General features: G+C 43.7%; 1 protein-coding gene across 3 annotated transcripts; it reads left to right on the top strand.

The window, feature by feature from the left end:
• The first annotated feature begins 154 nt into the window (after positions 1–154).
• YPEL1 (yippee like 1) lies at positions 155–22,645 on the top strand. 3 transcript variants are annotated; one of them, XM_068157279.1, is made up of 5 exons: positions 155–537; positions 3,870–4,152; positions 14,863–14,906; positions 16,348–16,456; positions 18,146–22,645. In XM_068157279.1, exons 2-5 carry the CDS (start codon positions 4,036–4,038, stop codon positions 18,233–18,235), a joined length of 360 nt encoding a protein of 119 aa, XP_068013380.1. In that variant the 5' UTR covers positions 155–537; positions 3,870–4,035; the 3' UTR covers positions 18,236–22,645. The 3 variants fall into 3 exon arrangements, with proteins under 3 accessions (XP_068013380.1, XP_068013382.1, XP_068013381.1); XM_068157281.1 differs by having other exon boundaries at positions 155–334; XM_068157280.1 differs by lacking the exon at positions 155–537 and adding an exon at positions 1,767–1,958.
• The last annotated feature ends 3,133 nt before the right edge of the window (positions 22,646–25,778 follow it).

The raw sequence follows: 25,778 nt of genomic DNA on the forward strand, positions 1-25,778 counted from the left end.
CCATAGCGCCGGGCGGGGCGAGGGGGGAGGCGGAGCGCCCCGCGCCCCCAGCTCGCGCGCGCGCCTCCCGCGGCAGCCGCCGCTGCTTCTTCCCCCGCCCCCAGGGGGCGGGGCGGTCGGGAGGCCGCGCGCGCGCGCAGTGATTGGTTACCGGCGGCGGTGGGAGCGGGTTTAACGGCCGCAGCACCCCCGGGCTGCGGGAAAACAAAACAAAGGCGGTGGCGGGCTGGAGGGAGCGCAGCGCGGTAGCAGGATGGCTCGGTCGCTCCTCGGCCCTCAGGGTGGCAGACGCGCGCCCAGCCCGTTCCTATGACCTCTGGCTGCTGCCGAGAAGGTACCTTCGAGGCGAGGGAAGCCACCACCGCACCGCCTCTCTTTGTTTTTCGATGAGGGCCCGGTGCTGAGCCCCCGCTTGACCGCTGCGTGAAAACCGGGGGTTCCGCCTCCCCTCCTGCCCTTGCCCCTTAAGGGAAAGGGGCCCGGAGCGCGCTGCTGCTCGGAGTCTGGGCTGGGGAGCGGAGCCGGCACGGCGCAGCGGTGAGTACCGGAGCGTGCGGGAAGCCGGCCCCTCTCCCTTTCGCTGGTTTTTTTTCCTTTTTTCCTTTTTTTTTTTTTTTTTTTTTTTTTTTTTTTTTGTGGGGGGTGGGGAGGGGAAGGCGGGGGGGAAATGTACACGGATGATAAGGAATCAGCCTGCGAAAAGAGCCCCGTGCTGAGCCCCCGACCGGGGTGGGGGGGCGCGGTTTCCTGTGTGCGCGGGGCGGGGGGCCGTCGAGGCAACTTTGGTGGCGGGAGGAGGGCTTGGGTGCTATTTATAGTGCCTGGAAATGACGGCAGCGATGCCTGCCTGTAGCTTTCTCGTTACAGGGTGGCTGGTGATGGTTTACATAATTGAGGGGGGGGGCGAGGCAGAGTTCGGCGAGCTGGGGTCCGGTGGGTTCGCCGCTGGTTCTCAGGGGGTCTCTGCCCGGGCTCCGGTGGGCTGGATGGAAGCTGGTCCATGTTTGAGCGGCCTCGCACAGCTCTCTCCCGGCTGCGTGCCGGTGGTGTGGGGAAAACGAGCTGTTCTCATGCCCGCGGGGATCGCTGCGAGTGGGAGAGAAAAGGCAACGGCGTCACACGTCGCGGCGGCTTTGTGCTCCAGCAGAAAAAGAAAAACGTTAAACATGCAGCTGCTCCTTCCCGCCAGGGAAACCGATCTCTCTCTACCAGTAACTTTCTCTTTGCATCTTTTCTCCTGCTAGTCCTCGGTGTCTGAAGTGAAAATAAGGCTCCTGTGTCTCAGTATTGAACTTTGTGGTGTTTTCCCTCTGGAGTAACCAATGGCAACTTAGAAAGAGTTCTTGCATAGGCTTTGTCTTGCATTGTGGCTCTACTCAAACTGAAGCTCGTTTTGTCGCTCCTGATTTTTGAGCCTAGAGAAGAGTGGCGACACCTTTTATCTCTTCGTGCGCTCGCTTGCGGCTCCGGATAGCGGTGTAGCTGGCTTCCTGCGGTTCCTTTCCGCAGACGAGGAAGCCGCTTGCGTTCGTCTGCCTTGCCCCGTGGGCAGCTCTTTGAGCGAACGAGTGCCGCCGGTCCCCCGTCGCGTTCCCCGGCTCTCCCCCCCTCCCCCCCGCCACGCTTACCGGGGTGTTTGTTTACACATCCGGGAGCCGCGCGGGGCGGGGCCGCCCCTCCGCTCATTGGTCACTCGGAGCCCCGCCCCAGTGACGTCAGAGGTGCGGGCGGCGGGACGCGGCTGTGAATTAATTACGCCCCGCAAAACCCCCGGCAGCGGCCTTTGGCTTTCGGGACAGTCCCGGGGTGCGCGGCCCCCTAGGGGCAGTGCCTGGGGATAGGCTGCCTGGTGCCTGTAGCGCCGAGCTACGGCCCCAGCGAGGGAGAGGTTTGGTTGTGCAGGGTCTTACTGTACCGGTCGGCGCTCCCAGCGGTTCCTGTTGGTCCGTCCTAGGCCGGTAGGTACAAATACAAGTCACCCGACACTGGGCTGCACAGCGGTTTTGGAAGGCTAGCAGTCTGTCCGCTTGCTTCGGAAGTGAAGTTTGCCATTTCTTTCAGATTGTTTCTATTTTAGGAAACGTAGCAGACTGTGCTCTTGCCCAGGTGTAAACAATGCAGTTGTTTCAGGTTTGTACACGGCTTTCCACAGGGTACTGAACAGCAGCTGTGAAACCTGCTGCTGCTCATCGCCATCGGAGGGAGTGAGGCTGGATTTACTCACCATAGAGCAACGATAAAATGGTTCAAGATTCCAGACAAGTTCTGTAGTTCTTACGGTTTATGTCAGACGCTTAGGATTGCCTTCTTTTTTGAAGAGAGCAATGTCAAATACAGTTTTATCAAAAGAACTTTGGAATTCTTTAATTTATGTAGTTGAAGGACTTCTAGGGATGTCTTGAAGAAAAAATATTTTCCTCCTATTCACCTAATTGAAGTGTTGAATTCATGTTTCAATTACTGATCTTCATTCTGAAGCCCTGGGGTTTGGTTTTGTTTCATTTCTGTGACCTTAAATACAGCATTTGTTTCTTTTTTGTTTATGGCCTTTGCAATTCTTTGTGCAAGAAATTCTTATACCAAGTCCTTCAGTAGTTCTTGAGTCTTTTCTCCTGCTGCTATAATAAGCTTAAGATTAAAAAATAAACCCAAACCCTTTAAATCTTGCTGTGGTTGTCTCTTGTACTAGGCCTGCTGTAGAGATTACTTTCTCAAGACCTCTTTTGAAGCACAGCAACTGCTTCCTATAAACAATCTTCGTGGCTTTCATTATCTGCTGTTTGTATTGCTAGTATCCTCCTGCTAGAGGAGTGGTTAACTGCTGCCCTGCACACAGTTTACAACTGTGATAGTACTTTGCATGCTTGTTTTTTAGTAGCTGGATCAAGATGGTGTAAATGCCTTCTCTTTGCTTTCATTTCTGTTTGTGCTATTGACCTACTCCGTCAGTCACCTGATAGCTGCTGACATAAGTGACTGTGGCAGTGTTCATGTTTGGATTGCTCATTATCCTGACACATACAGTGTGGTAACTGATAGCCTCTGACAGACCACTAGATGTTGTTGCAGCTATTTAGAATCTGTAGTTTTCAGGCAAACTCTAAACAAAAAAAGGTTTGTTTTCCAGCATAGCAGGAAGGTCTGGCCTTCACCCCTTGTGCATGTGGTGTCTCTTGAAGGCACTCTGAGGATTAAGGATGCAATTAAGAATTTTCTGTGTAGAACTCAGCTTTTACAACTGACTCTGATTTTTGGTAGTATCCATTAAGACTGTTCAGGTCAAGTGAGGAAGTATCTAATTAGCTTGGATTAGGACACTGGTCCAAAAGGCCTTTGCCTAAAGGTATTCTTCTGAGCTTGAAAGAGAAGGAGGATCCCAGAATAAAGTAGCAGCATCTAACATGGTACTTGGCCTAAAGCCAAGCCAGATGTGATAACAGCAAGAGTTTTGGTGAAAGCTGAAGTGCAAGTATCTGTTGTATGTTTATTATAGGTGTTTTCCAAGGTGCCTCATCACTTGCTATATTGGAACTGACCACTGGAATGTCAAAGACAATTAACTTTCTCTAATCCTCTGCCTTTTGCTGTAATTTTCTGCATGGATGTCTTAGAGCATACCTGGTAGACTGTAGGCAGTTTTTGTTTCCTGGAGAACTGTTTGTATTTCCTTCCTTAGAAGTGTTAGGAAGCAGAAGCCATTGGTGAAACAATTTGTTACTTTGTTTAATGGAACTCAAATATTGCAGCTCCATAGGGGAAGAGGGGGCTGTAATGCAGTGAGGGATTTGCTTTGTGGCTACAATTGTTGAATTACAAGTTTATTCTGCCTTGTTGTAAGCTGCTAACTGTTCTGCTTTTCTCACCTACAGGTTGTGACTGTTTCTCTTCTGTCATTTGTGTGGAAAGTGCCACACACACTCCAGAACAACAACGGCTTTTGCTTGCATATTCCAGTGTTTCTTTTGTCAGCGAGTCCAGCAAAGTTGTAATTCTTCAAGTGCCAGCCCTGAGCTGAGTGAGGAGCCCCCAGCAGAGATGGTAAAAATGACAAAATCAAAAACGTTCCAGGCTTACCTGCCAAACTGTCATCGAACCTACAGCTGTATCCACTGCAGAGCTCATCTAGCCAATCACGATGAATTGATCTCCAAGGCAAGTGGTTTGTTTAGAGACCTCATGAATTATGTCTTAACCAAAACGGTTATCACTGTATCACTGTTCCCAGTAGATAAGGGATGCAAATCAATATGTACTCCAAAGTATCTTCCCTGGGTTCACTCTTGGGTCATACCTGTTGTGTCCTGAGAACTGGATATATTCTGGAAACTCGAATGTGACATAAAGGCTGATCTTGTATGTTGTCTATATTCACAATCTCGGTCTGCTGTCAGGTAGGTACTGCTTGTAGCTGTCATATCTGAAAAGTCTGCTCAGGAAAACTGTCAGAAGAAGACATTGATCTCTGAGTAGGGGAATAATTCAGGTTATTCCACATAAAGATTATTCTTGACTTTGAAGGTCAGAAAACTGTTTCCAGAATGTTCCAATTTTATTATGGATTCTGTAACAAATGTTTAATTCTGCTGTATACTGGTTCCTAAGGAATGGTTAGCCACAGATGTTCAAAATGGTCATACTGCCTAAACTTAAGCTTAGAGGATGTGTAGGTCCTTGAAACAGGCTAGGCCTTTCCTTATCTGTAATGGAAGAGACCAAGAATTGTGATGTATGAAATATGTAGAAAAGCTTGAAGCTTGATATAAATACTTCAGACTTGTTCATTCTTCTCCTTCAATGAATCCTGAGTAATTTGCTCATAATGGTGTCCTGGAGCAAACACTTCAGTTGCTTTTCAAACTTCTTAATGCAAGTTGCTTTCTATATAACTAATTTATCAAATAAAATGTAGTGGCAAACACTTTACATCTAACTTGATCTGTTGCTCCTGCCTGTTTGTGTGTTCAGCAGTATTAAGGTGGTGCTGATTTTGAGTTTTGAGAAAATGAAAGGGTTGAGGATGCTGCTGCTTCTGAACCAAAGTTTTCTTTGGCTGGGGAGAAAGTGTATCTGTTTGCTTTTCCCTTAAAAGGCTGTCAGGGAATAATGGGGCTTCCCCATACAGTTTCTCTTGGGTAAATAATGGTTTTGATCCCTCAGATCTCAAGATGAATTCTTGATTTGAATAGTAAGAACTTTTTACAGTTCTTAGCATTACTTATTGCTTGCTTCTGCTCTGCTTTCAGTCTCTTTGTCTAAACAATTCTCTTGTATGTGTATTGGGGCATGGCACTTCAAATGTGACACAACTGTGAAACAGTGAACTAGCTACATACATAAAGTGGTATGAAGAAATTAAGAGGAAGGACTTGTATTACTGGTATTAACTTGGGAAAACTTCCTTATAGTTTTCTTGTTTTAAGGTCAGCAAACCAAGAGAAATAGTGAACTAGTAATGTGAAGGTATTTGAATTTGATTTGCATCTATGTTGGTTTCAGAATTTGAGTGCAAGTGGTCTTTTTGGCAACACTGGATTCTAAATGACAAGTAATCACGCCTTCATTACTCCCTGCAAAAAAAAACAGGGGGAGGGGTTTATCTTTCCTTAGCTTCACATTGTAGATGCCTACAGGAAGAATAAGACTTTGCTAGCTGTGTCTCTTGAGATGCATGAATTCTTCAAGAAAATGTACTCCAAGCATACATACTTCATAGGAAATGTTTCTTTTCATGAACTTAGGCTTTTGCATGGTGACTCAACTGCCACCATTACTACACGGGCCAGTTCTCAAAGGTCTTGCAAGTTTTGATCAGCAGGATATTTTGAATGTGTTTGTAAGCACATCACGTGCTTCTGTCAACTCCATAAATTCCAAGCATTGAAAGAAATCAAATACTCAGTTCACAGAACAGAGAACTTCCTTACATCTGTCTAGTAAATGCAAATATTAGTAAGTTGTTTCTGAAGGTGTTGGGAAGGGTGTTAGATGTGGATCCTGTTTTATTTCTGTCTTCCATAACTTTCAGTGAAGACACCTTACAGAAGGCTCTGTACTTGCATGTTGACCATATGCTCATTTGACAGCTGATCCTTATTCTGTCAGCTTAAGATTTCTTGACTATGTTTTACTGTCTACATCTGTGATAATGAGAAATATATTCAAATGTGAGGTGTATATTTTTGTATGTTTGTAAAATAAAAAGAACATTTATCATGTATTACACTTGTATTTGGAACCTAGCTTTATAAAAACTCAACCCTCCAAGTTTAACTTGGATGTTTTCTGGCCTTGGAGAAGTTCTTCTGATGGAAACCACTGCAAAGCAGTAGCTGGGTACACTTGGATCATTAAAAATAAATAGTGCTGTCCTGGGGGTGGCAAGAGAAATGGTAGAAGGAAATAAGATGTGATTTATTTTAAATGGAAACACAGGTTAAGCTGAAAAACAAACTCAAGCAATACCATAGCCATCATCTAGATATCTCAACTGTAAAAGGACATACATATGGATGTGCCTTCCAAGTGTGTTGTATATGAATCTCTTCTCTGAAACTCTCTTCAAGTGTTTTCACTGCACACTATGTGCCTTAAACTCAGGTTGACCCTGGTTACTGCAACTCCCCAGCTGCAGCAAAAATACTTAACTTCAAGTGTAACAACTTGGTTCTGGACAATCTAAAGTTGTCAAAGACCAGGGCAGTTCCTGTGCTGGTTTAGATTTATTGATGGAACAGAATTCTACTATTCAACCTGGGTTTTCCACCCCTCACCTTACTTTGAGGGCCTAGTTAAAAGTTGAAATTGTGCATAAAACTTAACTAAATACAGGTTTCTGGTTACATGTCTCACTTTTTTTTTTTTCCCCAAGTGCTTGCTCTACAGTTTCATTCTAGAGTCATAGTATCATATGCTTTCTTCAGCAGATAAACAGTATTTGGTACCCAACTGCTTCATTTGGGTGTCCCCTCAGCCCCATATTTCTTGGGTGATACCTGCTACACTTGATTTAAAACTACAACTAGCTTTCTGCTGTGCTTTGAGGTGTAAGCATTTGTTACACCTGACACTAATGTTTCCAACTTCAAGATGAAAAGTAAGCTATGCTATGAAGTGATGCTCTTAAATGTTGTCCTGTCATGGCAAAGCAGAGTGCTGCATATTTCTGTCAATCATGCCTTTGATTCTGGTCCTCAGAATACCAGACTTCAATACAGATTTGCTATAGCTCTGCTTTTCAGAGTTGTTGGTGCCAGCTGTCTGACAAGGATGGCAGCATACTTGAATCTCCTCATTTTATTTCTGTTCTGTTTGAGCAGCAGGATTAAGAGACATACCTTAGAATTAAATCATGAAGTCTTTTCAGTGTTTTCTTTGTGCCCTTTCTGGTGATAAATGGCAACTCCAGGGTTTAGGCAATGTCTTGGGAATAAGAATGCAGGCTAATAAGACAGTATAAAAATGTGCTACCTGCAGCAGGGAATCCATCATTATCTGTAGTTTGAGAGTCCTCTGCAACTGTGAAAGGACTCAGTATGTTGCCTACTGTTGAAATCAACTCATTCCTAGATAATTTCATGTGCTTTCTGCATCTAGTGAAGAACCTGGGGAAAGGTGAGGGATGCAGAGAAGGCTGGTGTATGAATAGAGTCCCAGACTAGGAGGTAGTCAGCGGTAGAGATGTTTGTGCAGCTGAAACCATTCACAGCTATGTGCAGATACCACAATTTACAACTCCAGTCACCTTGGATCAAATCAAGCACTGATTTGAAAGATGCAGAAGAGAAGTAACAAACCAGATGACTTTTAAGTGTAGTGAGTGTAATTTTGAAGTGGTGTTAGGTATGTCATAGACACTGATTTGCATAGCTAACAAGTCTGGATTTTCTGTATCTTTGGCAGAGACTTCAAAGTGTATGTTAAACATTAGGAACAACCCCCAGACTAATTAGGAGTGTATCAATCGTTATGCAGAAGTAACCTCTAGGAGCAAGCATCCACAGACCTTAATATGGAGCAAGGCAAAAAAACTTGATGCCATAGGAGGCACTTGTTAGATTTGATATGTTCAAATAAAAGCAGCAATGAAATGGCATAGGTTAATAACTTTAAAAATCCCCACAATGTAAGAGTTGGACATAATTAAATTTTGAGGCAAATCTTCTCTAAGACTCTTTGAAGTCCAGAGAAGGTTACTACTTGTGTGGCCTGTATCAAATGTTGTGCTGCTCTCAAAATGATTCTGAAAGTAAGTTTTTTGGAAAGGCTTAAGTGAAAGAGCTTTCTTCTGATTTGTTTGTAAATGGTAGAGAACATGCAGTGACTATTAGCAGTAGCTTTTACAGGAGGCTGATATTAAAGTGTTCAAGTTCTAAGCACTCGAGACTGGCTTGCACCCATTAGGTTCCAGTAATTAGAAATCCAGGCACAGTCCAACAAATGACAGAGAAATACAAGTCCCTAACAGATGTCTTATAACTTAGTGGGCATATTGCAAATGATGATGCTTTTTACTGGGGGCTGACCTGCTTGAAAAAGGAAGGCATTTTACGGTGTGCTTTCATGCTGGTGATGGAAGAAAAGCTGCATGGCTTTGTGGAGGTGCCTGTATAAATGCTGCCACTCCTTTCATGTCATTCATTGCAAAGCATATCTCACCAGAAGAAGAAAAAGTCACAGGAAGTCACAGACAAGATTAGAAGTGTCAATATTTTCAAGAACAAGTTCTGCATGAAGGTGCTTTTATATATACATAAATGCATAGACTGTCATTGATTTCATGGGGAAATCCTTGCCCCCTATGTCTAAAGGAGCGGTCTTGGTGGTTAAATTCAGTTCTCTAAGGCACTCAGTATGTCTGCTGTTATCTTACTGATGAGAAGGAGAAGCCTTCAGCTTAAATGCCAAAACATTTTTAGCCTTGCTTGGCAATCTGTGTTTTTCTTTGTCTTCTAGTGTTTAACTGATGACTTCAAGGAGTTTATTTTTTAAAGGCTTTATTGTCTTTAAGTTAATGTGCTGGCCTTAGCTTGCCTCAATTTGGTGATCCCTCTTTGCTTATGATACAAGGAGTGCTTGGGAAGATAAGTGTGCCAGTGGTATGTTTGAAAGCCATTTCTGATCCCTGCTGAGGAAGTTAAAAATAAGGCCTAATTCCTTATCTTTTGTTCTAAGAGGCTTTTTTGTTGGGTTTTTTTTTTGGTGGTGTTTTGTTTTGTGTGTGTGGTTTGGTTTTTTGTTTCAAGTTTTTCTTGGTGGTGGTGGTTGTTGCTTTTCTCCTTTGGGAAAGAATCTAGTTTTTGGAAAAGAATTGATCTTTGGAAAACATCCAAGAATAGATTTTGAAGGCTTAAAGGAGCTGGAAAGTGTGGAAGGGAAGTATGTGTGTTTTGACATAATTATTTCTGAAATACATTCAAGATGCTGTGTAACTCCTGATAACTTGTCCTGCCTGACAAAATCTTCACATCAGGAAATGTAACTTCCCAGGTTTTCAGGCCTGCAGTTCTTGGGGTGGATTTTCTTTAAAAGGATATTCTCTACTTACTGAACTTTATGACTTGCTTTATGAAGGTGCTGGCTTGCTGATAACAATGTCTGCCATATTTTAATAGGTGCTAGGATGGCAGTTTTTTCTGCAGAGCAGGATCTCTAGCCATGCAGTCTAATCCTATCTGTGGGGAATAATTAATTGCATAAGCTTTTTAGTAGCTTCCCTTCCCCCACCCATGCCCTTAGGTATGCCTTAGAGCAGTACATACATGTTCTGTTTAACTGATACTTCCTTTTCTCCTGGATGAAAACAGCTAATCCTGGTGTTAGAGGTAATGATGGGTTTAACTTAGAAGCACAGGTCATATCTAATTCTGCAGGTATGTACTAGTGTGTGAGTGAGGTGTTTATGAAGTTCAATGTATCCATAAGAGAGGTCTACCAGATGCCTTGAAAAAGTAATACCAAGCTGTTCTTGTAGTTAACTTCTGTATAGTTCCTAAGCACAGTGGAACAGTTTTGCTTGCACTGAAAGACATTCTAGGTACTTTAAACAGTGCTGAAACAAGGAAAAGCTATGTCTCTTGTAGGTCTCCCTGTAGGAATGGACAGCTAGAGAGTGGTGTGAATTCTTAAGGGGGAAAAGCTCATAAATCTGTGCAATATTATTAATTGAGGACCATTAAAAAGCAGACTTAAAGCAAATTTGGTTTAACTGCCAATACTAGGTGAACTGGTAAGCTCTCCTGATTTTCTAAGTAAAATTCCTGATTGATGCAAATCATTGTTCACAGTTGGTCACATTTGCCACTATCTTCTAATTCCTCTCCAGTAGGCAAGACAGATTTAAGACTGAGTTTTAGTAGAATGTTCTGTTCTAGTTATGGTTCATGCAGCTTGGAAGGGCTCAACAAATCCTGCAAGTTGAAGGTTTGCATTTGCACAGGTAATGTTTGCTCTGGAGAAGAGCAGTTTGTCTGGAGACTGGTTTGAACAGTTATGCCTGTTTGTCCTTGGCACTGCCATTTAAAGGAGTCTGTTCTCTTTCATTTCCTTTGAGGAGCTGACACACACAAGGTGTTTAACCTGTCAGGCCCTTAACATTCCTATCACTGTAACTGAATTGTGCAGTTCAGAGTGTGACAAACTTAGTGCTGGTAGCAACAAATGTTTGTTCGGTATGAAATGATCTTTCTTTCCGGTTATGCAAAATAGTCTGTGTATTGCCAAGTTACAAGCTTAGCAAGCAGTTCAGGTGCCAAAACTGAGTTGTCCTCTTTTCATTTCTAGTAATAGGATGCATCAGGAAGTAGAGCTTTGATGATAAATCTTTCTTATACCCAATGGTAGGTGGAACTGTACACAGTAGTCAATATTCTGTGGCCAGGAGAATGCCTGTGTGACAGATGTAATCTTTTTGCGGTGTCTGGATACTGTTTGGGGGGGGGGAGGGAAGTCTCAGCTGTTCATGTGAATAAGAAATGATGACTGCCAAGCTCTGACAAGTGAAGAAATCCATAAGAAAAATTAAAAGGCACAGTAATTTAAAAACTGATTTCTTTACAGTGCTCTTCCTTCACGTAAGAGTTCTGCATGGCTGGCTTGCACTCAGTTACTCACTGACACAGTGATGGTGTGGTTGAATGCTGGTTTTAAAGGGAAGTCTGAGTTGCCTATACCCAAGTTCTGCATTTTGAAGCATAGTAACACAAGTTACTACAGGTTGCTGTCAAGATATCTGTGAGTGATGCAAATAAGGAGGAGCTTACTCTTCACAGCTGGGCAAAGAAGTCATTATTCCATGGCATGTAAATGTAATATTTAGCCTCTAAACATGTTTGTAGGTAAGAGCGATGGTATCAGGTGAACCGGCCAAACTCTGCTAACAGGAAGCTAGAGAGGGTGGGAATGGAGGAGCTCTTTGCAGTGGGATGTTTGTGAACAGATTCTCTTTTGAAAATCACTGTATGAGGAAAGGGTCTGGTTTGTGTTGTTTCTGCCTCCAGTCTACCCTGATAATCCCCAAAATCAGAAAGGAATGGGGATGGCCATTTCTGAGGGGAAAAAAACAGCCCTAGGAGAGTACAGCATATTGCAGGCAATAAAGCAAAAGGTGCAGGAAAAGAAAAATAATCTTTGAAAATACATCAGAAAAAAGAGAAAAACTAAAGCAGAATTTTCCAGCCTCTGTTTTCTGTGTAATTTAGCTAGAGGCTTTTACAGCTCATGAAAAGAGAGAGGGGAAGAGCTGCTTTTTCTGCTGTTCCTGGCATCCCATTACTGCCCTCTGCTAAGTTTCGAGAAATGTAAGGTCAAAGGAGAGCTTTTATTAGGTGATTCTGAGTCAAGGCTAAACATAAGCTTGGCAGAAATAATTGCATAATGTGGACTTCTGACTGTTGACTTGTTCTGGAGTCTTCTTCTTTCCCTGCCAGCTGAGGAACTTGAAGTATGGCGTATAAGTAGTTCAAAAAGAGATTGTGTAGGACCAGACAAAAAAACTCCACAATAATTTCAAGCAGTTGGCATATGCAGTTGAATGCAAATGGAGAATCAAGCAGATTATTCATTTCACAGGAGAGAGCATTTACTGGTGCAGTTTGGAAAGGAATTTGTGAACTCTAATTGGCAATGCAAGGTGGTTAAAGCCAGAAGAAGTGGCTGCAACTTTTAACATGTGAGGCTCTCAATGTGCACTTGCAGCCCGCAAAGCCAATCAGATCCTGGGCTGCATCAGCAGAAGTGTGGCCAGCAGGTCAAGGGAGGTGATCCTCCCCCTCTACTCAGCCCTGGTGAGACCCCACCTGGAGTACTGCCTCCAGTTCTGGAGCCCCTATTACAAGAGGGATGTGGAGGTGCTGGAGCATGTCCAGAGAAGGGCCAGGAGGATGAGCAGAGGGCTGGAGCACCTCTCCTATGAGGACAGACTGAAGGAGTTGGGGCTGTTCAGTCTGCAGAAGAGAAGGCTCCGAGGTGACCTCATTGTGGCCTTCCAGTATCTGAAGGGGGCCTACAAGAAGGCTGGGGAAGGACTTCTCAGGATCTCAGGTAGTGACAGGACTAGGGGGAATGGAATGAAGCTGGAGGTGGGGAGATTCAGGCTAGATGTGAGGAGGAGGTTCTTCACCATGAGAGTGGTGAAACCCTGGAATGGGTTGTCCAGGGAGGTGGTCGAGGCCCCGTCCCTGGAGGTGTTTAAGAGCAGGCTGGATGAGGCTCTGGCCAGCCTGATCTAGTGTGGGGTGTCCCTGCCCATGGCAGGGGGGTTGGAACTAGATGATCCGTGTGGTCCCTTCCAACCCTGAATGAAACTATGAAACTTCACTGGAGTCTAACAAAAAAGAATGTAATTGTGGCTTTGAAAGTTCTTTTCCTTAATTTTTAGGGTTCATGGAACAGGGAAGTTGTAGTTTAATTTTGTTTCTTAATGAACAAGAACACCTTTAAAGTGTTTCTTTTGCTTTTTTTATCCCTTTTCCTAATAAATGTTGAGGTTGCACAGCTGTAGTTGTCTCTAAATCCATGTGTGGCTGACTTGGGTTGGTTACTCATTTGTTAATGGGCAGTTTTTGAGAGTGTATACATGAATGGTTTGCTTTTTCATCAGCAGTAAGCATTCTCTGCTTCCTTACTGGTTGTGAGATGCTGGCTGTAGCTTACCCTATAGAAATTCTGTCGTTTCTGTGGACTGGGTTTTGTACCATGCTGCCAGTTTGGTGATGCATGTTTAAGTATCTCAGGAGAAGTGAAGCAGTGGTGACTGGGGGGGTGGTAGTGGTGGTTGAAGGTAGGTGTAAGGATTCCTTTCTGGCAGAGCTGTTCAGACTCTCCTCAAGGGAGTCTCTCCTTTCAGGGTTGATCTTACCTGAAGTTTTAATTTTCACTGAACTATTTTATGCCTTGCCTTGTGAAAAGTAAGGCTTGCAGTTTGGGCTAATGGAGAGAGTGCCTTTTCTTCTGTCTTTGCTATAGATACAAAGTGAAACTCTCCCCTTAATATTAACACTATATGCTAAAGTATTAACACTATGAACTGTTACAAAGAACTTCTCACCCCCAAGGTGAGCTTGTATGGGTATCTAAGGGCTGTAAGTAACTACATTGCTACCAGTGCTACCTGCAGTAGTCCAGAGTCATGGGTTTCTTTGTGTTCATTATATACATTTCCCTTTTACATCTGTTTTTTGCAAACAGTTCCAAGTAAGTAGCTAGGGTACAACAGTTGCTGGTGGTGTGTTGCTAATAGTTAGACTGGCAAAATAGCTGGTTTGGGTATCAAGTGGCTTCTGAGGTAAACAAAGGTAGTTAAGGGATTTCTTTTAAAATGGAATTCAGTATGGCAGAGGGGAAAAAAGACCATTCACTTACAGCGTGTTGATGTTTGAATGGGAAGTAATGGCTGTCTGAACTGCAAAGTAGTTCAATACAGAAGGAACAAATCAGCAGGTGACAGCAGTGATGTCTTACAGATGTTTTGAATGCTTTACCTATGGCTGGATCTAGTCTGCTCACAAGTGTTGCCAGGATATTTGTAGCTCATGGCTGTCCCATCACAGGTTGAGGCCTCCATGTCTTCAGTGTCATTTATAGAACATACAATGGCAGAGCTTCTGGTTTAGTTTGGTACAGAAGAAACAAAGATGCAGTTCACAGGTACTGACAGTGCTCTGCAAGCCAAACCAGCCTGCAGTAAGTGTGGTTGATTAGGAGGGATACTTCAAAACTGTGCTACTGTTGTGAAATAAACCACTGATTCAGATCTAGCCAAGAAAGCTTTTACAGTCATCTTCTGTCCATAATCTGAGGAGTGTGAGAGATCTGGAAATGTAGGTCTGTATTTGGGCATTTGGTGAGAGCAGCTTTATTAATATAAAGCTGAGCTTATAAACCAATCAGATGCAGTTCCTGAGTACAGCATGCTGGGTTTATGCTTGGTCTAGAATTTCACTGGGCTTGTGTCTCATGATGCAATGAAATGGAAATAAATCATCTTCTGGGTGCAGCAGGAGATGACAGACAAGATGGAAAGCATTCCCTGAAGAGCTAAAAGCAGAGTAGTTTAATTAGCATGAAGGATGTCTAGGAAAATGAGAATTGGTATCTTGCAGAGGGGTAGGAGAGAAATCTGTTTTGCTTGCATTGCAGGTGTCTTATTTTGAATAGTAATGCTTAACAAAATGGGTACTAAAAATCGGCTGTGGTTGAAAACATCGACCAAGCTTTCCTGTAAGGAGCTGGTGTGAAGTCATTCATCTGTGGGATGTTTATATGCTTATGAACACATCTTTCTGGAACTCCTTGTTTGGTTGGTGTGGGGGTTTTGTGATTTTTAACCAGTGCAATATTTTCATTTGTTTTGTTTCTTTAATGCAGTCCTTCCAGGGAAGCCAGGGGCGAGCCTACCTCTTTAATTCTGTGTAAGTATCTCCTCCTGGTTATGCACACTACCTACAGACTGGAATGTTTTGGGTATGATTCATGGGTGGAAAACAGAAGGAATTCATGTAGCTGTACTTTGCCTTATTCTTTCTAATGCTGGATTTACTCACCAGCAATAATTCCTGAAGAGCTACTTAGCTTAAGTATCCCTTTACACATACTAATTCATCTTGTATTTGAGGTAATTCTGCTAATAGCTGAAAGTTTATGGGAGGATGTGAATGTGAAATGTCTTTCATATATATATAGTGTTGACTGTCTTGAGTGAGAATTGCTATTCTGAGGTATTCCAAAAGTCAAAATCTATTGCTTGACTGTCAGTTTGCTTTAGACAACTCTGCTGCAGTCTAAAGAAGAATTTTTCAGCGTGATAGTTAAATACATGTACAGGTTAATGTTTCAGTTAACTTGGTACAGTTAAATGGTACTTAAATGACCTTGAATATGGCAAATATGCTAGAGGCAGAAGGTCTCTGTGATCTTATCAAGCCTAATATTTGCAATTTTAGGCACGTCCTACCCACAATAAAAGGCTCTTCGAGTGTGCTAATGGATGTATTAAGTTTCCAATATGCAGGGTGGTATTTTTGTCTTCATTTTTCAGCAGTTTGTTGATTTGGCAGTATTTTGGGGAAAAAAAAGGAGTGCAATTAAGGGTCTTAGTCTATTTTAGGATAATGTAACTGTGAAGGATTTGAATGAGCATCCTTGACGTTCTCTTTATATGTGATCGTCCAGTGGTGGCTTGGGACTTTCAGTATAATTCTAGTAGTGAGGATCTGGTAATACAATAGCAACAGCAGCAGAATATTTGCTCATGTGTAACACTGAGAACTTGGTTTAGTCTTGCCTAGTGTTTTCTGCCTATGCTCCATGCAGTATTTCATGGAGTGTGTTGTTTTGGTATTGCTGTTGGTTCATCATGGCTTTGCCTGCTGGTCTGTACCACAGAAATATAAATTTATGAGGCTTTTCCAACGCTGCTGGTTTGGAGTTGGTTCTAAACTCAGCAGTTGGTGCTGACTTACTGGTACAGACTTTGATTAAAGAGATCCCAAATTGAAGAGGAGGCCAAAACTGAAGCGGTGTCTGCTTACTGCTTAGTGTTATGTTCTCTGTGAGTGTAACTATTTACACTGTTGATGGGAGTAACTGGGCATGGCTAACAGTTTGCTGTTGAGAGTAGCCACTTGAAACACAAAAACCCCTTTCTCCTTCCTGTCCTTCAGCTCAGTGTTACAGAGAAAGTCACTTTTACAGCAGTGAATAAGTTAGGCACTTCCTCCCCTTCCCCCCAACCCCCCAAAAAACCCACCACCATTATTTTTCTCCTCTGGTGAGAAGATGGGTAACAAGTTACAAAAGAAATACTCTTGTGTACTTTATGTAAGTTTTCCCTTTGTTTGTTTGTTTTTTCAGGGTAAATGTGGGCTGTGGTCCAGCAGAGGAGAGAGTTCTTCTGACAGGTTTACATGCTGTAGCAGATATCTATTGTGAAAACTGTAAAACCACTCTTGGATGGAAATATGTAAGCACCATACTTAAGTCTTTGATACATGTTTATATGTTAAAGCACAGACACATGAGTAGGCCATTGAGCAGCACCTAGAGAATCATAGAATGGTTTGGGTTGGAAGAGACCTCCAAAGGTCATCCAGTCCAACTCCCCTGCAGTCAGCAGGGACATCCTCCACTAGGTCAGGTTGCTCAGAGCCTTATTGAGCCTGACCTTGACTGTCGCCAGGAATGGGGCCTCAACTACCTGTCTGGGCAACCTGTGCCAGTGTTCCACCACCCTCATGCTAAAGAATTTGTTCCTAACACCCAGTCTAAATTTCCTCTCTGATTTCAAACCATTACCCCTTGTTGTATCCCTACAGGCTTTGCAAACTCTGAAGCCTTCTTGTAGCCCCCTTCAGATATTAGAAGGTCACTATTAGGTCTCCCTGGAGCCTTTTCTTCTCCAGGCTGAACAACCCCAGCTCCCTTAGCCTGTTCTTGTAGCAGAGGTGTTACAGCCCTGTGATTATTTTCATGTCCCTTCTCTGGACTCACTCCACCAGGTCCATGTCCCTCCTGTGCTGCAGGCTCCAGAGTTGGATGCAGTACTGCAGGTGAAGCATTACCAGAGCAGAGGGGCAGAATCTCCTCTCTCTATCTGCTGGCTATGCTGCTTTTGATTCAGCCCAGGATTCCATCAGCCTTCTGGGCTGCAGGTGCCCAATTGTTGGCTCATGACCAGCACTCATCCACCAGCATCCCCCAAGTCCTTTTTCTGCAGGGCTGCTCTCAGCTTCATCTTCCCCCAGCCTGTATGGATACCAAGCATTGCCCCAGCCTACATGCAGGGCCTTACACTTTATGTCAGGTAGCTCTAGTGCTTTTGTATATCTCAAAGTGTTTGGCTTCCCTACATCTGCTGGAATGTTTTACTAGGTGACAAACTTATTATGGACTGCAAAACAAGCATGAGCTCTGGGTGCTATTAGAGCTGTCTAATACTTCTGTAGTATCTTTTTTTGCAACCACATACACTAAACTAAATTGTCAGAATGGGTCTTTAATTTCTTAGGTTGCAAAAGTTGATTTGTGTAGTAAAAATGAATTACGATAAATAGTACTGAGTGTATTCATACTGCTGACAGCTAATGAGAGCTTGGTTTTGTTATTTGAAAAGCTACCTGGGCACTTGCACAGCTACCTGTGAGGCAGCTGTGCTGCAAGCTTGATGTTTTGAAAAGGTTAGATCCTAGGTGTCACACTTTGGGTTTTCATTGGTTCAGGAAGGCTTCTGATTGTGTACAAAGAAATTGTCCTAATCCATTCCCTCTGATGATTAATACAGAGGAAAGCTTTTGAAAAGGTTCCTGTTCCCTCTTGTTGCTTCAGGCCATGAGGAAACTTAAGATATGTAACATGCCATTTCCTAACCTTCACTTAAAAACCAAAAAGCTTTAAGATTCCCTAAGCAGCAAGAGAATGTGGAAAGTTCTAAAGCAAGATCTGTTAGGAAGTGGATTTGCTGATTCTGTTTATGGGAAGTATACTCCTGGTGCCAGCTCTGTTCATCTTCTCTTTTGTCTCTCTCTCCATGGTGTAACTAATGTGGGATGTTAACTGGAATGCCTCCTGCTTTGTATTTTTAATGCAAGTTTTGACGTTTAAAACACTTCATATTCCCAGCTTAATTCAGTGTCTTCATTTTTCTACTTTCCAGGAACATGCTTTTGAGAGCAGTCAGAAATACAAAGAAGGAAAATTTATCATTGAACTTGCCCACATGATAAAAGACAATGGCTGGGAGTGAATCTAAACCTGGTGGGTTTTTTTTTCCCCCCCTTCTGTTTGGACAATATTCTGTGGAACATGCTTTACAAAGACTAACGCAACGTAAAGGAAGAGAATGGCCCTGAGAATATCACTGAACTCTGAAACCTCACAAATGAGTAGTGTAGTGTAAGTGGCTATTTCAGGCCATGTTTGCCTTTTCTCCTTGTGTAAGTTCCCTCTTTTTGTACGTGTATTATTGTGTGAACAGTTGTTTTGCAACATTTTGGATGACCTTTTTCTAAACTCTCAAACTAGAGAAGCAGTTCACTAATGGAAAACGGATTTTACTGGTTAGTATCTCTCTCTGACCTATGCCTTTAATGCTACCTTCTGCTGTGCATGCTTCTTGCCTAAACACCTACACTCCAGTCCTGTAGAAGTTCTGTATCTGAGCAGTCTGAAAGAATGTATGGGATGGGGTGCTTTTTTATATGTAGCAATTTCTGATGTGTTTGGCAGTGAAGAGGATGCAGTATTGTAGTGCTTTCTTTTCTAAATTTCAGTGTACCACAACCTATGTACCATCTGGTAGGTGAATTGGTTAAAGGTACAGTGCTCACTTCAAGGAAAAAAAAAAAAAAAACAACAACAAAACCACAGACATTTGTTTTCAATTGCACTGACTGAAATTAGCAGCTCTCAAGTTGTTGGGAAAGGCTTGGTGTCTTCATGAAATCCCTTGGAAGGATTTAACCTCGCCGAGCCGGTAGAGATGTGCTCATCTAAGACCCAACGTATTCCCTAAGGAGTTTGCTGGATAAAACAAAAAGATTTTAAGATTATAGCTTGAAAAGTGAAAATACAGGAAAAGAGAAAAGAAAAAGAAAATATGCATTCTATTTTGAAAAAAAAAAAATATAAAAACAAACAAAAAAATTAGTTGTATTGAAAAAAAGTTTTGGTACTGTACCTTTGCCAGTCACGGGGACTTGTGCATCAGTGAAGTTTTATGGCTGGTTCCATGTAACTGTATAGTCCTAATGCACTGGACAAAGAGGTTGATATCAAGGCAACTTGTTGGAAGTATTCTGCTTCTGCTACTCCCTTTGAACAAAGCTATTTATTTTTGTGAGAAACGGCTGGAGCCTGTGACGTGAAAATTACTCCAGGAAAAGGAGGGGGGGGTGGGGAGGGGAGAGGGGAGGGGAAAGAGAGGGAAGGGAAGTTTGACTCAATTTTTGCATCAAATAAAATTTAAGATAGTTTTTAAAACTTGGGGGTGGGGAAAGGGTTTCTTGGTTTGCTGGCTGAATCATCCCCAAGTACCTTTTTGTAATAAAAATGTGTATGGAACTCGGCTTCTCCTTTGTTCTCATGCTGGTTCTTCAACGGAATGAGTTAATGAGAGAAACTTCTGCCACAGGTATGCACAAGGTTAGCTCTTGATCCCTGTGCATGCCAGTCCTAAGCAACTCTGCAACGCTTCACAGCAGTGTGCTGAGTTGATTTTCAAATGAAACAGTCTCGGGATACTTTCGGGGGAAACCTTTTAACACTACAGAAGTTCCATAACTGAACAATGTGGAAGCCTTGCAGTGCAGAATCGTTTTCTCTCAGTAACAATTCCAGTATGGCACCTGCAGAATTAGCCATAGGTGCTGTGGCTGCTGTTATGTTTTTTGGGGAATCTCTGATAGGCTTTCTGAACTCTGCTGCACTTTAGAAATTTTGTCCTAGGTGAAAAATTCTGCCACTGGATAGGGGCAATGCAACCAACCAACTTTCCAGTGTGTTTGGGGAGAGGAAGAGAGAGGAGAGTTTGCCCATGTGTACACATCCTCTGGTGCAGGCTGGCTACACTGCATTCATGATACTGTGGTGATCTCTAGTGAGGAGCTAAAAATGTCAGAATTAGAGAAGTAGTTAAAGATGTTGGGTTTCAGTCCAGAGACCTGAAGTGGTACAGTCGTGTTCAGTCTGGATTTTGTGGCTTGCCTGTTACTACTCAATCTTTACATCACCAGGCTTCAAAGTCTCCTTTTTAGCAATGTCACTGATGCAAGATGGGCTTTGCTGTTGCCTGTCTGGATCTTTTTGATCTGGAATTCTTTGGATTTTGTTTTCCTCCATTGTAATGTATGTTGCCAACAAAGGAGGCACTAAAACTGCTATGGGCAAAAAGTTTGTGGTGGCTTCAAAGTCCCGTTGCAGTTGTTGATACTTGTGGACATGCTCAAGTGAAGTTTGTGTTTCTTTGGGCTTTTGTTATTTCCTGGCTGCAGACTTGCTGAAGCAGTACACTGGACTGAAGACAAAAGCAATGACTGCTTTTCAGTAGGGAGCTGAAATGAAAGAACATAGGTAACCATTAAAGAATTTCCTCTCTGAAACTGGGGGGGTTTGGCTGTCTCTTATTGGTAAGTTAATGCTGTCTGTAACAGTCTGATTCTTACTTAGAAATTCAACCTCTTTCTTCAGTGCATTATTTGTATTTCAAACTGGACATTTTCACCAAAACCTTAATTAACTTTGATGCCAAAGGTTGGGACTTCATCAAGTGCTTAGCACATAGAGCTTCAGACTGCTGGCATAAAGAGTTAATGATCTATATGTGATGCTTGTGGCTTTTAAGAGAACCAAACAAAGCAATATTCTCTTTGGTCTTTTAAGAGTGGATGCTTATAAAGAGTGGAACTAGCACAGAGTTGCTATTTCCTGCTGCCATGTTGCAGATCTTGAGGATCATCCTATCGAGGGAAAACGTGAATGTGTTTTCCTGTGTCGCTTGGCAGCAGCGATGATTATTCTCTCCCCAGGTAAAGACAGAGAGAGTTCTTGTTCTTGGTTTTGGTGAAAGTAGAATCCAGATAGCAATGGCTGCTGGCTGATGTGAAGAGGTCAGTCTGGTCACTGAACCCTTCAGCAGTCATTTGAAAGAAAAATAAACTTACTTGAAAAAAAAAAATTTACTAAAGCATTTTCCCTCTAACCAATTTTTGTAATATATTAAAGAGTATATTTAAAGTTTGTATGTTTGCTCTGGGCAAGTTTACTTCCCCTCCAACTTGAGCACTTTTGTTACTTGTACTGGTTATTTTTATTGTTGGTCTTAACATTTATTTTGTATTTTGGGTTTTGTTGGTTATATTTTTTTTGTTTGTTTTATAAACTGTAACAAAAAGCTTTTGTGAACCTTTGTTTCTTGCTGGCTCTTTCTTGGACCAAATGAACTGACTATGAGCTGGCTTAGAAGAGATGTTCATTGGGATGCATAGGAATTTGCTAGCAAAAATGTACTTGTATTGGAAGTTTTTTTTTATTCCTCTGAACCTCTAAAGCCACACCTGTCCTAAAGTAATTTGATGTGAATTTAGTAATCAAATCTGACCACACATTCACTGTTGTTGGTCCAAAATACTGGCTCTAACTGATGGCTTTCCAGGACTGAGTCTGCCTCCAAACACTGGAGTTTACTGGTCACGCCAAGTACCTTTTGCATTAACAAAAGGCAGTGCTGCCCATCTCTCAAAATTCTGTTCAGTTGCAAACTTGCTGTGAAATAAGCTGCAGAATGTGGTGATGGATTGCTGACACATCGCCCTAACCACTCTTGCTGTATGCTTTTAGCAGTCTGGTAATCTCAGTTTTATCTGCCAGTAAAAAGGGCCAGAATGTTAATTTCCCTGCATTCATTGTAAGCTCTACAATGACAAACTGGGTTAAGGAAGTCTGTGCTAATTCCATTTTAGCTTCCCACTAGCAAGGCCTAGTGTGCTGGCCAGCCTGAGTGGTGTGTCACAATCTATGGGGGAGGACAGGGAATAGAATTTATGGAATGTCTTTGCATTAAACCCTGGCCTCAGAGGTCCTGACAAACAGTCACCACCATGCCCATGGTCCATCTGTATTCCTTACTGGTGTATCACGTTAATGCGAGAGTTCACGGACGCTGTGTACCATTGCTGGTGGACTTTCCTCTGAGTGATGCCTGTAGAGCTTTTTCTCTGCGCGTTCATCTCAGCAGCCAGATTGCAGCAGTAGTGACCTACAGTCTCACAGACCAAATTTCCAACCTCTCCATTCTTTGGCAATGGCTGAATGGAAGAAGCTGTCAAATTGCCGTTCACCTTTTTGGACGCTCTGGTAACTTCATCGAAACTTGTGTTAAAAGCCAACCAGCAGCAGAAACGCTGCAAAAGGAGCAGATGCTTCAGAGGTTTCTTTTTACAAGGACTGTTACAAATGGTTTAAGGCCTAAAGCATGAGTGGTAAATGGCAGTTGAGTTGTGCCTCATTGTTTCTTAAAATCTTTACAAGGCTTTCTTTTACAGGTGACATGGCTGTGTTGCTGTTTTGTCCTAGCAATACTGTACATCATTTGTTGTTTCACTATATTGTATCTACTTGAGGTATCACAATAAAAGCTTTCAATTGTTTTGTTGAGTTACTTGTTGGGTTTGTGCTACCATTTCTTGCTTACCCTGCCCACATGAGGTTTTAGTTCTATTTTTGTCTCTTCCTTTGCACCCTTCCCTTGGCTCTTCCCCAGATGGGTCCAACCCGTGGAGCAGGGAAGAGCACCTCTGAGAAGCAAAGCAGATGTGGATTAAATGAGGCTGGACAAAGTAATTCCTTGGCAGTTCTGGTGTCCCCAGCATAAGAGGGACACAGATGTTGGAGCAAGTCCAGAGGAGGGCCACAAAGATGATCTAAGGGCTGGGGTGCCTCTGCTTTGAGGACAGGCTGAGGGAGCTGGGATTGTTCAGCCTGGAGAAGAGAAGACTCTGGGGGAACCTTAGAGCTGCCTTCCAATACCTGAAGGGATCCTGCAGGAAGGCTGCACGGGGACTTCTAATAAGGGTGTCTAGTGATAGGACAAGGGGGAATGGTTTGAAGCTGAGGGAGAGTAGGTTTAATCTGGATCTCAGGAAGAAGTTTTTCAGTATAAGGGTGGTGAGACTCTGGAATAGTTTGCCCAGGGAGGTTGTTGATGCCTCCTTCCTGAAGTGTTCAGGGCTGGGTTGGATGAGGCCTTGAGCAGCTGACTCTAGTTGAGAGGTGTCCCTGGCCATGGCAGGGAGGTGATTGGAGCAGATGATCTCTGAAGTCCCTTCCAACCTGAGCCATTCTAAGATTCTCTGAGCACTCATTGTCAGTATGAGAACAGGGAAGGTGCTTTACTGAATGTGGCAAAAGTCTTGTTAATTTGTTTTTAGCTTTGGGTTAGGTGGCATTAGCAGTCACTATGTCCAAATTGTGGTGTGAGTTATTTTTCCACTTGAAGCAAAATCAAATAAGCTTTTCATGTGCTTGGTTAGTTGGTTGGGTTTTGTTTGCTCCTTTTCTGGAGGAAAGGTTATTTAAATTGTTCTAACACTGAATGATAGAAGTCCTTTCTCACAGAGGTACATCACTAAAAGTGAAACACCCCACCCAGGGCCCTACTGCAGGAGCTCTGTGCATTGTGTGTGTGCAAACAAACCTTTTTCCAAAACCTTATTTAAAAGCTCACTAGAAGTCAGGGATCTTGTGACAGGGAGCAGGGCTGCCAAGGGTGAGAGGAGCTTGTTTTGCAGTTGGGCTCAGGGGGGAATTGCTCCATCAGGGAGCTGGGTTGCAGATGTAAACCATGTGTTTTTGAGGGCCAGGGGGGTGGGGGGTGCACTGAGTGTTCCTAACCAAATACTGCTGCTGTTATCAGAGTGAACTTGCGGTCTGTTGACCCGGAGCTGCTGTACGCTGTGAAACTGTTCTGAGAGGCACGTGCTGAGGGCCATAAAGCCAGGGTTTGAAAGGTATGTAGGGCACTGGAACAGGAGGGCTGGCTCTGGATTGCTGCAGTGCTGGGAGAGTGGTTCTGCCTCCTCAGAAAAAAGCTGAACCTGCAGAAGTCTCTTACAGCCTACCCTGCAGAAAGAATGCCAGGGTAAATCCATGGGAGCAGTTGGGGTCCCCTGCAAAAGCCACCCATCTCCATCCCTTGTGTCAAACAGCAAATGAAACTGCTTTTTGCTGTGCCCTGCACAGAGGTGCCAGGCATGAGTCAATGCATCCTGCAGCTCACTGCACTGGGTTGGGCACTGCTTGAAGCCAGGCTGAGCTGGGAAACCCACAGCTCTCCCAACAGCTGTGCTTTGGGGCAGGAGACTGTTTCTGGCCATAATCTCCTTATAGGCCTGAATTAATCATCTGTTCTCACTGATGGTCCAATAAGCCCTACTGCATGCTCCACTTTGTTACTTAGTATAACCAGAAAGACTAAATCTGCTTCTGCTTGTCTGATGAAGTTCTCTTTCTCTTCCTTCCTCAATTCCCTGCTTTTTATGATGCCAATAAGAGTCCAAAGTCTGCAGATTTGCTCTGGCTTTTTGTAGTTCCCCTTTCCTCCTATCTAGAATGCCTTGCCCTGGGAGCTGCAGGTGCAATTTGTGGTCAGGCAGGAGACATATTTCATGGTGAGTGATTCACTGCTGCATCCAATGGAGCCTTCATGTTTCCACCCTGCCCAGCTGGGCCTGCAGGCCCAAGCCCTGGAGCCCACATGGGCAGCCCTTGCCTCTTGAGGGCAGAGAACAAGGCCCTACTCTTTACCACTAAACTATCACTGTTTTCCTGATTCCCTATGAGGAGAGGCTGAGGGAGCTGCGGCTGATTAGCTTGGAGAGGAGGAGACTCAAGGGTGACCTTATTGCTCTCTACAACTACCTGAAGGGAGGTTGTAGACAGGTGGATGTTGGTCTCTTCTCCCAGGCAGCCAGCACCTGAACAAGAGGACACAGTCTAAAGCTGCGCCAGGGGAGGTTTAGGTTGGCTGTTAGGAAGAAGTCCTATACAGAGAGAGTGATTGCCCATTGGAATGGGCTGCCCAAGGAGGTGGTGGAGTCACCATCATTGGAGGTGTTCAGGAGGAGACTTGATGGGGTGCTTGGTGCCATGGGTTAGTTGATTAGGTGGTGTTGGATTGGTTGATAGGTTGGACGCAATGATCTTGAAGGTCTCTTCCAACCTGTTCTGTTCTATTCTATTCTATTCTATTCTATTCTATTCTATTCCCACAGCAAGTGAGGCTGACATTCTATTTCACAGAATCAGAGACTGGTCCAGGCCAGAAGGGACCTCCAAAGCTCAGCCAGTCCAACCTCACCGCAGTCAGCAGGGGCATCCCCAACTAGATCAGGTTGCCCAGGGCCTCATTGAGCCTTACCTTGTATATCTCCAGGGAAGGAGCCTCAACCACCTCCCTGGGCAACCTCTTCCAGTGTCCACCATCCTCATAGGAAAGAACTGATATCCAATCTAAATCTGCCCTTCTCTGTTTTGAAGCCATTGCCCCTTGTCCTGTCACCACAGACCTTTGTAAACAGTCTCTCTGCATCCTTCCTGTAGGCCCCTTTCAGGTACTGGAAGGCTGCTTTAAGGTCTCCCCAGAGCCTTCTCCAGGTTGAGCACCCCCAGCTCCCTCAGCCTGTCCTCATAGCAGAGGTGCTTCAACCCCCTGACCCTTTTTTTGGGCCTCCTCTGGAGCCTCTCCATCAGGTGCATGTCCTTCCTATATTGAGGGCTCCAGACCTGTACCTCTG

This window comes from Melanerpes formicivorus, unplaced genomic scaffold (assembly GCF_026170545.1).
Source record: "Melanerpes formicivorus ecotype bairdi unplaced genomic scaffold, bMelFor1.0.p_v2 SCAF_36, whole genome shotgun sequence".
NCBI classification, from domain to species: domain Eukaryota; kingdom Metazoa; phylum Chordata; class Aves; order Piciformes; family Picidae; genus Melanerpes; species Melanerpes formicivorus.